We start from the raw sequence: 12,758 nt of genomic DNA on the forward strand, positions 1-12,758 counted from the left end.
GATTTAAATATTTTAGGAGGATATTAGGAAAAAATAAAGCTGTTCTAAGTAACCAGGTATGCACAACCCTCTAATAGTTTTCCATAAAATTCAGGATAAACTTCAAATCTCTCACTTTAGGACACGTGGCCTTTTTAGACTCTGAGTTCTACTGACCTCTCTAGCCATCTTCTGTTTGGCCTCTCCTGACGCCTGAGGCCACACCCCAGGACCTGGGGTCCCCTGCACAGGCCCTGCTGTCCAGTCCCTGAGCACCACTGCTCACGTTCTCTTTCCTCAAAAGGCTTTCCACTTCACTTTGCCCCAGCAAGACTGGACTCAAGGAACTGTCCTTGGAAAACTGTTTTGACTCCACTCTCCTTGGGGGAGAAAAAAAGATAACACCTAGTTTCAAAATTAAATTTTGCGATTATGTTTCATGTTCTAGCTATTGGCATTGCCAATTACATCTCAAACCCAGGGCCCCATGTAAATTTAGGAGATCGTCTCCTATAAGCTGTTCTGTCTAAGCAACCAGTCAGAAAAGGATAAACATTAAAATATGCTCATGTAGAGATGGTCCTTCAACGTTGTTTAAATCTCAAATTTATTTAAACTCCAATAAATACAAAGGCCAGTGACCCTAGACACAGGAAATAGTCAATTTTGCCTCCTACAAAATTATTGTGTGTACCTAACCAAAAAAAGAAAGAAAGAGAGAAAAAAGAAAGATTTTCCTTCGCTGGAGAAGCACTTTTGATATATCGTGTAATTCTTAATCATTTGAAATCTAATTAGAGACATAAATTACTTTTTCCCACTTTTGGTTGATTTTTACCAACTCCATGAAATGAACATTGTTTTCTGTTTATTTCTCTATGTCCTTCCTGGAATAGAACATGAGGAGAATTTTGGATTTACTTTTCATATTTTATGACCTACTTATAATATGTGAACTTCAGATCAAATTAAAATGAGTTTAAAGGCCCATGAGAAATGTTCAGACCTTCTCTTGCATGAATTATGTATTAACTTGCAAGAGAAGAATGTAAACACATCCAAAATATGTGTTCAGTTCTGTTCTTATTTTCCTTCTACCCTTTGGAAAGACAGGAGCAGGCCTGTGCCAAGGATGTGCATTTCTTCTCTTGAATGTTTTGCTCTCTAAATCCTTCCTGCACTATCTGCCAAGAATTGGCTTGAAGGAGATGAAAAACAGTGTTCTCTTTAAGGGAGGACAAGCTGCTTCATTTGTTTGCACAGAAGTATTTACTGAGGAGCCCCTGTGACCCAGGTAGGGAGATCGGCCCTTTTACCAGCGGCATTGCCTCCCGTCTGCATCACCGATGCCATGACAATTTCTGTCTCCTCTTGGTGGACTTTGCCTTCTTCACTTCTCCACTTTCTTCTCCAGGTGTCTTGTTTTCTTTCTCATTGCTGGGACAAAATACTCAACACCCACAAGCTAAAAGAAGAAAGTTTTATTTATTTTACAGTTTGTGGAGGTTTCAGACGCTAGTCAACTGGCTCCAAAACAGGATGGTATGGCAGAGGGGCATAGCAGAGGACAAACAGTCCATTGCAGGGCAGACAGAAAGCAACAGAAGCAGTAGAAACCCTCCCCTTATATTCCATCCAGGCTACAGCACACCCAGGATCGGCCTTCCCATTGCCCACACCCAGAACTTGCTAAACCCATGAGTGGACTAATCCAGTACCACACACCTTTAATCCCAGTATCACACAGTCGTGATCAGCCTCTTCCAAAAACCCCACTTATGAGTGCATGAGGCTTTGGGGGTACAACTAGATGCAAGCTATAACACCAGGCTCCTGAAGCACCATGCCCTCCTGGCTATCCTGCTCTGTCCCTGGCCACTCGATCAGATCTGTACAGTGGTACCTCAGCTCACAAACTTGATTCTTTCCATGATTCTGGTTGCAAACCAAGTTGGACAAGAATCAAATCAAATTTAATGGTTAGGTTCAGTGTTGACTTATGGGGAAATTTGATTTGGTTCTCATCCAGTTTGGTTTGCAACCAGAGCTGTGGAGAGAATTGAGTTTGTGAACCAAGGTACCACTATAACTTCCTGTTTGATATTTGTTATGGCTTGTATCTGGATGTCCCCTCAAAACCTCACACACTCATAGGTGGGGCTGTGGGAGGTGTTAGATTATGATGGCATGATCTTCACCAATGGGTTAGTCCTAACTGTGTTACTGGAAGGTGAAGCCTGGTGCCTGGTGGGAGGAAGTGGGTCACTGGGGCTGTGGCCTGGGCATGTCAATCTCCCTCCCTCCTGCCGATCTCTTTCTTCTGCCATCATGCTATGAGCTCTTTCTTCTCTGCACACAGTCCTGCACTGGTGCCTGGGAGCCAGCTGACTATGGACTGAAACCTCTGGAAGCTGTGAACCAGAACAAACCTTTCCTCCATAGAGCTGTGGGTGTCGGGCGCTGTGTCTAGGAAGAAGAAAGTAACTAGGACACTAGTTAGTAACTATTACCATTTGGATGCCTGAGAGCGAGCTCAGAGAGCACCCTCCTCCCCAGGCCTCACACCAAAGCTGTGCCTCCCTTCTGTGTGCCCCATGTAGTCATTTGCTTTACTTGCTCAACCCAAAACCTAAACATTAGAGGTTGTTACAGAAGCCAAGCTCACTAATCAGCTGTGCAAGAGCAACATCAGAGGCCAGGAACCAGGCCGTATGACTCTTCAGCAACAATCATGTCCACATCTTCTACCATTTTTTTTTCTGGTCCTCATGGCTGCAAGACGGCAGCCCCACTTCCAGCCTCACATCTACACTCCACTGGAAAGGAAAACGAAGGCACTAACAAGGTGGAGGGTAGAGTGTCTGTAGCAGAAATAGCAAAATGCTCTCAGAAATTCCTAGAGACGTGCGCTATCTCACTGTCCAGAACTGTGCTACGGGCCCCACCCCAGCTGTGTGGAAACCTAGGAAATCGCGCTTTGGGGTTGGGTACATTGCTGCTTTGCAAAAACCTGGGTTCTGCTGTGTGGAAGAGATGGAGAATGGAGGTCAATAGGCAAACAGCAGCGGCTGCTGCCACCCTGTGCAGTGACTTCCTCAGCAGGTCCTTTTGGTCTCTCCTCCAAAACACTGTGACCCGAGCACTTCTCACCTCCTTTGCTGAAACCTTGGCTGGAGACACTGCTGTGTCTTCTGCAGACCACAGCAACAGCTTCCTAAGTTGCCTCTGTCCTCCACTGTTACCTTTCTTCACCCAGCACTTAGAGAAATCTTTTCAAGGTCGAAATATAAGGGTATCCCTGCCTTCCTTAAAATTCTCCTAGGAATCAGTCATAGTCCCAGTTCCCCAGAAGCAGACCTTGAGACAGGATTTGCAAGCAAGTCCTTTATTGCAGAGGTACAGGAAACAGGTTGGGGTGGTGTAGTGACCCGAGGAAGGCAGCGAGGTCCTCACTGCGCAGAGACTTTCCCCGGGAGGAAGCACTAGGAAGTGTAGGAAGAGCTCATTCAGAATGGCCCCGCCCTAGGGGTAGGGAGGGTATTTACACCCCAGCCCCAAGGGCTGCTGGCTTCAGCTCTGCCAGCCTGAGGCCCCAGCCCTGAGCGAGTCCATAAAACACCTCTCCCTCCACTTTTCTGCGTACAGACCCACATAGCTTCTTCCATTTGAAGTAGAATCACAGAGTACGGTGAGATCCAGTTTATTTTTTTAACAGGGTAAAAAGTTCAAAGTACAATTTAAGGATGAGAATAATTTAAAAGTTCACCAAATTGTAGTCTCCTCTGAAAATAGCCAAATTTTTGTGATGTTCTCTTTGTTAAATAAATGCATATGATATCTTTAATAATATATGTAAATTTCACAGGGCATATAAGATTTGGAATGTTTATGTAAAGTCAATATATTAAGGTGCACATAATTTAATAATACCAGCAATAGCAATTACTTAGATGTACGTTAAATGTGTGAGTGATATTAATGTGTCTATAGATCTGAAGGGTATGAACAGTAAGTGACTTTGTATATATTTCTCCCTTTCATTTAGCTTACTACTTATCTTTATTTTCCTTTCTTCTTCAATTGTTCTACAAAGTAATCATTACAAGCAACTGTCAGAGCTGCCACCATGACCACGAATTCATTAAAATCCACTTCATTGTCCTTATTGGCGTCCAGGTCCTGCATTATCTTATCAACCAACTGGGGATCCTTTTGGCACTAAAAAGAAAAAGAAAATCTCTAACTCTCAAGCTTGAGGTTTAAGACGACAACTGAAATTGCATCTTCCTTTACTTTTCATTTTAAGAGTTAAGGGCAATTCCCAAGAGCCTATCTGTGGAAAGGTTTGAGCCGGGCACACATTCTTAGAGAGCTGAGTCCTTATCTCAGGTTATATAATGCTGGCTCACACCTGAAGACCTAAAAGAGCAAACAGTAGTTGATCAAAGTGAACTACTGATGCTAGAAATGCATTATGGGTATCACAGCCCTGTGACCAAAGACAGAGGCTTTGACATCAGAAGGAGCCCTAGGGGAGCCCCACCATCTACTAAAAATGGCACGCTGAGGAATCACTTAACATTTTCAAATTTCTTTATTTATAAAGTGGGAGGAATAATATTTACCCACATACTTTGAGATACTTCAAGACACTTTGGCAAGTGGTTAGCACTGGCATTGCTAGATCTAGCCAACAAAAATACAGGATATTCAGTTGATTTGAATTTCAGATAAACAACAGATTTTTTAAAACACATATGCCCCAAGTATTGCATGGGACAGAGAATATTTATAGGCAACCCTACTTAATGCCACGGCCAGCACTCACGGAACAGCAACCGATGCAGAGTAGGTAAGGGTGACTCCAAGGCACAGGTGAAAGAAAAGCAAGGAGCCTGTGCAGGAGCTCGAGGTCATGAGGAGGCCTCTGTGTTCCCATGATCAGAGGTGAGGACAGATGGTTCTACAAGCCCTTCCCTTCCTCAAGAATTCCCCATTGCCCTCTCACTAGCTGATGGCCATTAAGTCATTGAAAAGTTAAACTGATCAAGATTAATTTGATCCAAACAATTCTAAATTTCACTTGAATATAGCAAGGTGCCAAGTTCCAAGTGCTACCCAACACAGTGGCCAAACAGAAGCTGAGAGAAGCAGATCCTACAGACTCTTGAAATCACTAAAAGGGTATTGAGAAGAATTACTGTCGAACCATTTTTTAGTTTAAACTTCTCCCATAGAGGATGGGGAGAAACGTGCTACAGTTTCATTTACTCCCATCCTAAAGGGTTGGAACAGTGACATCATGTGACAATAGCCCAGTGTAAAAGCCAGCCCGCATGACTCCTTAAACACCAGAGCAGGGGTGTCCTCGGAGGCATACAGATTCCCTGGACTCCTGGGTATTTTGAATCTGTCTGCCACCAGCTGGTCCCTACCCAGACACTTTTCATAACCCCAGTTGGTGTGTGCTTGACTGAGAAAGCTCTCAAAGTATTTGTCATTCACTAGCAAATTTGCTACCACAGCATAGAGTGCCCAGGCTGCATGTCAGACACAAGGCATAATGTTAATTTACAGACTTCTGGACAACATTCCAGGAATAATAAGCTATAATTCCTGGTATAATTAGCTATATTTTTGATTGCCTACCAAAATGTTCAGTAATGGATGAAAATGTCAATGTTATTGTCAACCCTCGGAAGCCCCTAGTCCCAAGCTGTATGGGAGAGGGTACCCACAGGCAGCATACACCAAAAATAAAGGTCCCTACTGCTTGCTTCCCCTGCACTTTGAGTCTCAATACAAACTGCACTGAGCTCTCAACAGAATCATAAGACAGGATGTCCCTGCAGCCCTTCCTCACTTGGCCCACCGAGTGTAGCAGAAGACCTGAGACTCACCGAGAGGAACTCCGTGAGCTCGCGCTGCAGGAGCAGCTTCAGTTCCCCTTTGTTGAGCTTGAATCTGTCCCCTTCCTTGCAAGAGTAGCGGTGGAAGATTCGAATCATGGTGTCCATGGCCATCTCCAGCTGGGTGGGCATGTTCGCAGCAAACCAGACCACGGGGAACAGGCAACCAAAGTGGGGACAGAGCCCTTCCTCAAAAGAAGCAGATGGGCACACATCAGCACTTTCATGAAGACAGATTTGTCCCTTCCCGGGGTCCAGACACTACACCATAGTAATCTTTCCATGGGAGACAGCGTCCCACCCTTCCAGGCAACGCTGCAGGCGAGGAGTCTCTCCTCTCTGACCCCCAAGCCCCCAAGATGATTCTAAGTTTCAGCAGGATCACAAGTCAGCACCAGACCACAGGCACAGAGCCACATTAAAACACAAAAAAGCAACTAAAAACAGGAAGAAAATGCTACCTTCGTACCTGTTCAGTCAGGACCCACTCAGCCAACAGGTGTTTACAATGAAGCTATGAGCAGTGATTCCTGGGTGTCCTCCCTGGCACACCTGTGCCCAACACAGGACAATTACCAGTGACACCCTGTGCACCTGTTTTTAATCAGCAGAAGGAACAGGTGTGAGCTGCTGCCCCAAGGGCCGTGGCGGGCCTGGTATCCGCTTTGTGCACTGGGGAAGCCAGGGGAGGGAAGGGGCAGCTGGCGGCCCCTCCCAGGGGAGCAGTGAGGGCTGCACAGGCAGTTGCTAGGATCTTGGGGGCTAGCAAGAAGTCTAAAACTAGAAGAGCAAATCCCATACCCTGGCCCAAGGCTAAGGGTGCCCCAGAATGGCCAGTAGAAAGGGCAGGGCAGGAACTACTTGGCAGCCTGGAGGGACTGACATGGGGGCATCATGAGGAGGGGAGCATGAAGGGGACCTCCGAGAGGGAGCCCTCATAGAGCAAAGTGTCCCAGAGAAGCCAAAGCCAGAACCGGCCACTGTGCTTTTAAGAGCTGCCTGTTTCTGGACTGAAATTTATTTCTACGGGAACGAGTATCACCTGCATCTTTCCCTTAAACAATCCAGGACGCCATAACTGCAACAGACCCATTCACCTCCCGTCTCAACGCTGGGCACTGCACTCTAAACTCCTGGCAAGGCCCTGGGATGCCTGAAGTCTGATTCTCAAGAACATTTTCAGCTTATCACTGTGGTGATCATGCATGTCATGAAATAATGGTGTTCTGAATATTCAAGAGTCTGAAGAAATCGAGATCCTTCTCCCCTTCTCCCACCCTAGAGCAAACTCAGGGACTTCCCGAGAGAGGGGCATATCTAGGAGATCGAAAGGCTGCACTGCCCGACTTTAATTCTCTCCTCTGCCACTGAGGAGCTGTGCGGTCTGCCTCGGTTTCCACACTGGTATAAAGGTGGTAGAACCTGCACAGTAAGGCGGCGCAAATGAGTTAAAGATGTTTCCAAGCACAACGCTATGCTTATGTCAGCTATCATTATCCTTGGAACAGTCATAGAAAGTATATTATTTATATAACTGCCACAAGTACATCTTTAAACATGCACCTATGTCAACAGCATCCATGTGCACATGCATCGATAGCGTCAAATGTGCACTCTTCCCTTACTTAGCGTGTCTGTAAAAGTCGTTCTCTAGTTCCTCAAGAAGCTGAGAATCGGATCTGGTGGCCTGCTTCTCAGAGCAGGGAACCCCCAAGAGAACGGACAGCTGTTTTCATAGCAACATGCGGGGACTCCACTGCCATGGAGCTGCGGGAAGATGGACACTGGCGCGGATGGATGGATGAAGAACACGTGAGACACACGGTGGAATACCGCTCGGCAGAGAAGAATAAAGTAGGGTCACTTTCAAGAAAATAGATGGAACTGGAGACAATCACATTACATGAAATAAGCCAGACCCAGAAAGTTAAATATATGAGCAAGCTAAGAAAATAAGCAGGGAGGGAATGCAGGGAAGCAGAAGACGGAGGATGAGCTGTGCGGGAGGAGTGGAAGGGCAAAGCAAGAGGGGTGGCGGGCGCGCCTTAACTGTGAGGCGTCCCATGGCTTGAGTCAAACTCCCTAGCAGGTTAGTAAGCTCTGGGGCGTCTGTGGGTGATTGACAGCTGGGACGAAAACAGAGGGAAGACTTGCCCCAGATGTGGGTGACACCAACCAACAGGCTTGTGGCCTGGACGGAATAAAAAAAGAAAGGAGTCTGCCCTTTTCTTCTTCAGAGGCGCTCTGGGCTTGGCCGTTGCTTTCGGATCTTAGCCTCCAGCTCCTCGGTCCGGGTCTGGGCTCCCCAGCCTTCCAGCAGAGACCCCTCAGCCTCAGATTCGCACCTCACTGTGCAGGGAGCGCCAGCTTCAACCTTCAGCCGGTTCTCCAGCCCTGCAGCCTGCAAATGGCCCTCTGCCGCCTTCCGCCTCTCACTCCTCAGGTGGCCACCGTAAGCCTGGCTGGCAAGTCTTCTGTACAACCATATATATTTTTTATTAATTAAATCTGCTCTCTAGGGAACCCAACAAACACAAACTGAAAATAATCAGAGTGTGTTCTGTGCATGTGCCAATATACCAAAGCAAAACCCATTCATTTCTGTTACTAATACAAGTGAAAAAATCTTCCTTAGCATACAGAGATCGACCCTAACGAAGTCACACATTATGCCAGGGAGGCATAATGGGAGGATGGACCTACATGTAGTTAAGAAACACCTATCACGTTCTTCTGTTATTCCAGGCGCTGTGGAAACAGGGCAGATGAATCACACCCTGCAGCAAATCTAATTGCTGTTTTTACTGGGTGTGTGACCCCGTCCACGTGTCCCTCTGGGCTTTGTGACCACACTTCCCTGGTTTCCTCCCCAGGTGCAAATGCATTTCCACTCTGCAGTGTTTAAATTGTTTCCCAGCGGCCCCTGCCACTTTTATAATTCAGCCACTCCCCAAACCATATTCTTTACCCAGATTTCTGTACTAAGCTCCAGAGCAATGTATACATTTGCCTGCAGAGCCCACAAGCTTTCCAAACTCAGTTAGGATCAAAATAAAATGCCTTCCCCTTTCCCACCCAAACCTACTGCTCCACCTATAAGAACCACCTTGGCTTTGCTGTTCCACGGTCGCCCCGGCTTCTCGCACCATCTTTACATGTAGTTCAGCGTGTCCGCTCCTCTCCATTCTTCCTGGCCATCAGGACTTGTGGTCTCTGCTCTCTCCTAGGCAGGCTGTGGTCCTCCATCCCAATCTCCATTCTGCTGCCAGAGTAGCTGATTGGGAACACAAATCAACACCCACACTCCTGGGCATCCAGAGGTCTGGCCCTGCCTGGCGACTGCCCAACGTATTGGGCTCTCACATTCTGCCTGGAGAGCTGAGTGTGCCTCCTGCTTGCAGATTCCGGTCAAGCATCACCTCCTCTTGCAAGTTCTGAATTCTTCCTGATCCTCTTCCAACGGCCCACCTTGTCCCCTCTCAGCCCTGCTGTCTCTTCTTGTCTTCCTTATCACCACACATTCCTGTGACCCCTTGTCTGTGCTTTGCCGTACACTCCCCACTCACCAAAACCAGACTGAGTTCCTGGTACCAGGGCCAATGTCTGGGCTGTCTTTGCAGTCCAAGGTGTGGGATGTGACCAGTACACGGAAGCGCTGAGGGACCCTTGTGCGTGGGTGGCCAGAGGGGCAAGGGAATCAGAGGGAAATGCTAAGGTCCCCCAAGAGCTAACTGTTAATTAGTTGACTGCCTTATTCCACATAAAAATTTTTCTTCATCAGAGGCTGAGAGAAGGCAGAGAACAGTCATCTTGAGGAACAGAAAGATTTTGAGTTTGGAATTAAATATTACCAGGTTCAATTGCTGAAGTTATAGATGAATTAAAATCAACAAATCTACAAGAGTGTGTGTTTGCAGGTGGTAATACATTTCAATGACATCTCCCACAAAAAGATTTACTCAGAGAATTCTTAATGGAAAAGACATTGAAAAAAAAAGAAAGAAAAGAAAAAAAAGAAAAGACATTGAAAGTTGTAGTGCTGTCTTGGGTTCGAGAGATAAAGGTCTGACTTTTACAGCCTCTGCCCTTGGGGCTGAAAAGCCAGAGGTTCCTTTCTATGTGGCTGTGGGAAGCTGTTTCACCTAGTGCCTGCTGCCACCTAGTGTCAGACTCTGGGGCTGCTTGGGGGGCCCTCTAATCCCAGCATGCACTTCTGATTTATTTTTCTGCACACCAGGAATATTTCAGAAAGGAAGTAAGGTAAAAGGATCAAGGGGCTCTACAAATGACAAGTGACATGGAATCCCAAGTTATGGGGAGACGTCTGTTTATAGCACGAAGGACCATCCTGTGCACCTTGCTTGATCTATCGATTATTAATGTTCTATTTCCCAACTTTATTATTGATTATCACTTTTCAAGTCATGATACTTCGAGCTAAAATGTCCAATTTAATATTCAAGTTAGTATGTAGCGCAAGAGGAAATAGCCAGGCGTGGTGGCACATGCCTGTAATCCCAGTACCCAGGAGGCTGAGGCAGGCAGGAGGATCCCTGCGAATTCAAGGCCAGCCTGGGTTACATAGTGAGTTCAAGGCCAGCCTGTACTACGTTAAGCCCAGTTGGCTGTCATTAACTGACCAGCTGACTGACTGTCAAACCTGAATGCCCACACATGAGCGCTCTTTAGCCAACTTTGGCTATTTTCTATACATTTGACATTTTCTTTAGTGAAAAGTTCACACAGATGCTGTGTCAGTCAGCTTTCCCTTACGGTAACAGACACTGAGATAAATCAACTTAGAGTCAAATTAGAACATGGAGGGGCTCATCTTGGATTACAGTCTCGGGTCTCGGCCTGTGTGGAGGCAGCCCTGGGGAATGGAGTGCGTGGCAGAGGAGCCTTGCACTGTCGGGGGAGCGGAAGGTGGAGCGGGAGACCCACAGCCCCTCTGAAGATGCAGTGAGGACGGACTTCCCACTGGGCCTCTCCTCCTAAGGCTCTCACTTCCCAGTGGAATCCTTAGGGTTCAGACCTAGACGGGCCCCCAGGAGTCTCTTGCGTCCCAAGGTGGGGACCGTGAAAGGTAACTGGATCGCGGGGTGCTCCGCTGCAGTGGATTAATCTACCCCAGAGTTCAGAGCCGCCTGTGCTCTTAGGAGGTGGGTCTGTTAGAGGCGGTCTCTCCGGGGTCACCTGGAGGATGCCGCTCCCTCCCGGGCTGCTCCCTTCTCTCTCTGCGTCCGATCTACACGGCAAGAGCGGCTTCCCCTCCCCCACACCCTTCCGCTGTGCCCTTCCTGCCTTGGGGCTGCTGAAGATAGACTGTGTACTCCAAAGGCTCTGAGCCAATAAACCTCTCCTCCTTTAACTGGTGAGTGCTGGGATTTGTGTCCTAGTGATGAAAAAATGACTAAGACAAGCACCAACCTGGGAACCATGCCCTTAGTACAATGGAGTATTACTTAGCCATAGAAAAGCACAAATTGGGGTCATTTTTAAGAAAATGTATGAGCCTGGAGATCTTAACGTTAAGTGAAATAAATCAGCATGAATACCCTATGACTTCTCTTATATGAGAAACCCAAAGTATGAATTTAAGGAGCAAAATAAAAGATAGATATACAAACTAGGAAGATAGATTCCCTGCAAATGGGAAGGGAACTGAAGCCGAAGGAAGGGGCGGGGAGAGGAGAGGAAGGGGAGGTGGGAGGTGTGATGTGCGTGTACCAGCCTCCCACGAAGAATGCAATCAATATGTACAACAAGCATGTACGATAAATCTACAAACCTAAATGGTAACACACACACACACTCCTCACGCCGGTCAGAGTGAAACAAAAAGTTAAGAGAGATAGAATTATCCTGCCAAAGGAAAAAATGTAATTTAAAGGGCATTGCGTATATGAACTACTGCAACCAGATGAATGAGAATAACAATATCAAAGAATTAAAAAGTTCCTAACCTCCAAAGCTGTTAAACACTGCCACTGTTGGGAGCAGAAGAGCTAAGGAAATGTGGGAGGAGGGTGGAACAGTTTTGTATCCTGATGACTAAGAAATAGAACAGGGATGCTTATTTAGTGCCCAAACATACTCTGAGGCTGAAGAAAGGGAAATCTTGGTATTGACCAGCCATCCTGGCCATTCCAGAGAGGTGCCGGCTGCTCCAGGCTGCTGGGCTGCGTGGCAGGGTGCTGAGCTGTGTCTGGGCGGAGCCAGGTCTGAGCGCAGTCTGTGCTCCACACGCCGTTCAGGACTGGGTAGCCCCTGGTGCCCACAGGCTCCTCCAACACCTGCGTGGGGTTCACACTGCTGTGAGTGAGACAGCTCTCCAGAAGTACTCACTTCTGATTTTGGAAGGTTTGGCTCGCAAGGCAAAGCCCTGCTGAGAGAGGTCTGCTTAATTAGATGCCCTCAATGATTTCTTCAGACCCCCAAGGTTCCCATAGCCAGCAGGACTCTCCGGGCTGAACTCCAGAATGCAACCCCCACCCCTGGCCGAGCCTCCCAGCCCTACCCAGGCCCGCTGGGAGTGACACAGCCTCCGGGAGAGGTTACTGTCCTTTTTTGTCAATTTCTATTTTTATTGGTACATGCTGACAATATATAATGCTTACATCCTTTTTTTTGGCAAGCATCAGATTTATTTATTTTATAAGACTTTATCAAGTTAATTATCATAAACACATATTAACAGCCAGACTAACAGGCCAAAAAACATATAAAACACATACAACATATCCAGTAGTTTTAGGCTCTCAATAAACACCAGAGGGGGGCTGGGGATTTAGCTCAGCGGCAAAGCACCTGCCTGGCAAGCGCAAGGTCGTGAGTTCGGTTCCCGGTACCGGAGAAAAACCAAAAAAA

At 47.0% G+C, this 12,758-nt stretch overlaps 1 protein-coding gene across 10 annotated transcripts; it reads right to left on the reverse strand.

The window, feature by feature from the left end:
* Positions 1–3,348: 3,348 nt before the first annotated feature.
* S100z (S100 calcium binding protein Z) lies at positions 3,349–12,152 on the reverse strand. 10 transcript variants are annotated; one of them, XM_013514758.1, is made up of 4 exons: positions 8,995–9,454; positions 8,234–8,362; positions 5,880–6,073; positions 3,349–4,197 (listed from the first exon to the last, which is right to left on the reverse strand). In XM_013514758.1, exons 3-4 carry the CDS (start codon positions 6,018–6,020, stop codon positions 4,039–4,041), a joined length of 300 nt encoding a protein of 99 aa, XP_013370212.1. In that variant the 5' UTR covers positions 6,021–6,073; positions 8,234–8,362; positions 8,995–9,454; the 3' UTR covers positions 3,349–4,038. The 10 variants fall into 10 exon arrangements, with proteins under 10 accessions (XP_013370212.1, XP_013370211.1, XP_005386093.1 ...); XM_013514757.1 differs by having other exon boundaries at positions 5,880–6,077; XM_005386036.2 differs by lacking the exons at positions 8,234–8,362; positions 8,995–9,454 and adding an exon at positions 11,986–12,152.
* Positions 12,153–12,758: the final 606 nt, after the last annotated feature.

This window comes from Chinchilla lanigera, unplaced genomic scaffold, assembly GCF_000276665.1.
Source record: "Chinchilla lanigera isolate Chin_1 unplaced genomic scaffold, ChiLan1.0 scaffold00024, whole genome shotgun sequence".
Taxonomy (NCBI): domain Eukaryota; kingdom Metazoa; phylum Chordata; class Mammalia; order Rodentia; family Chinchillidae; genus Chinchilla; species Chinchilla lanigera.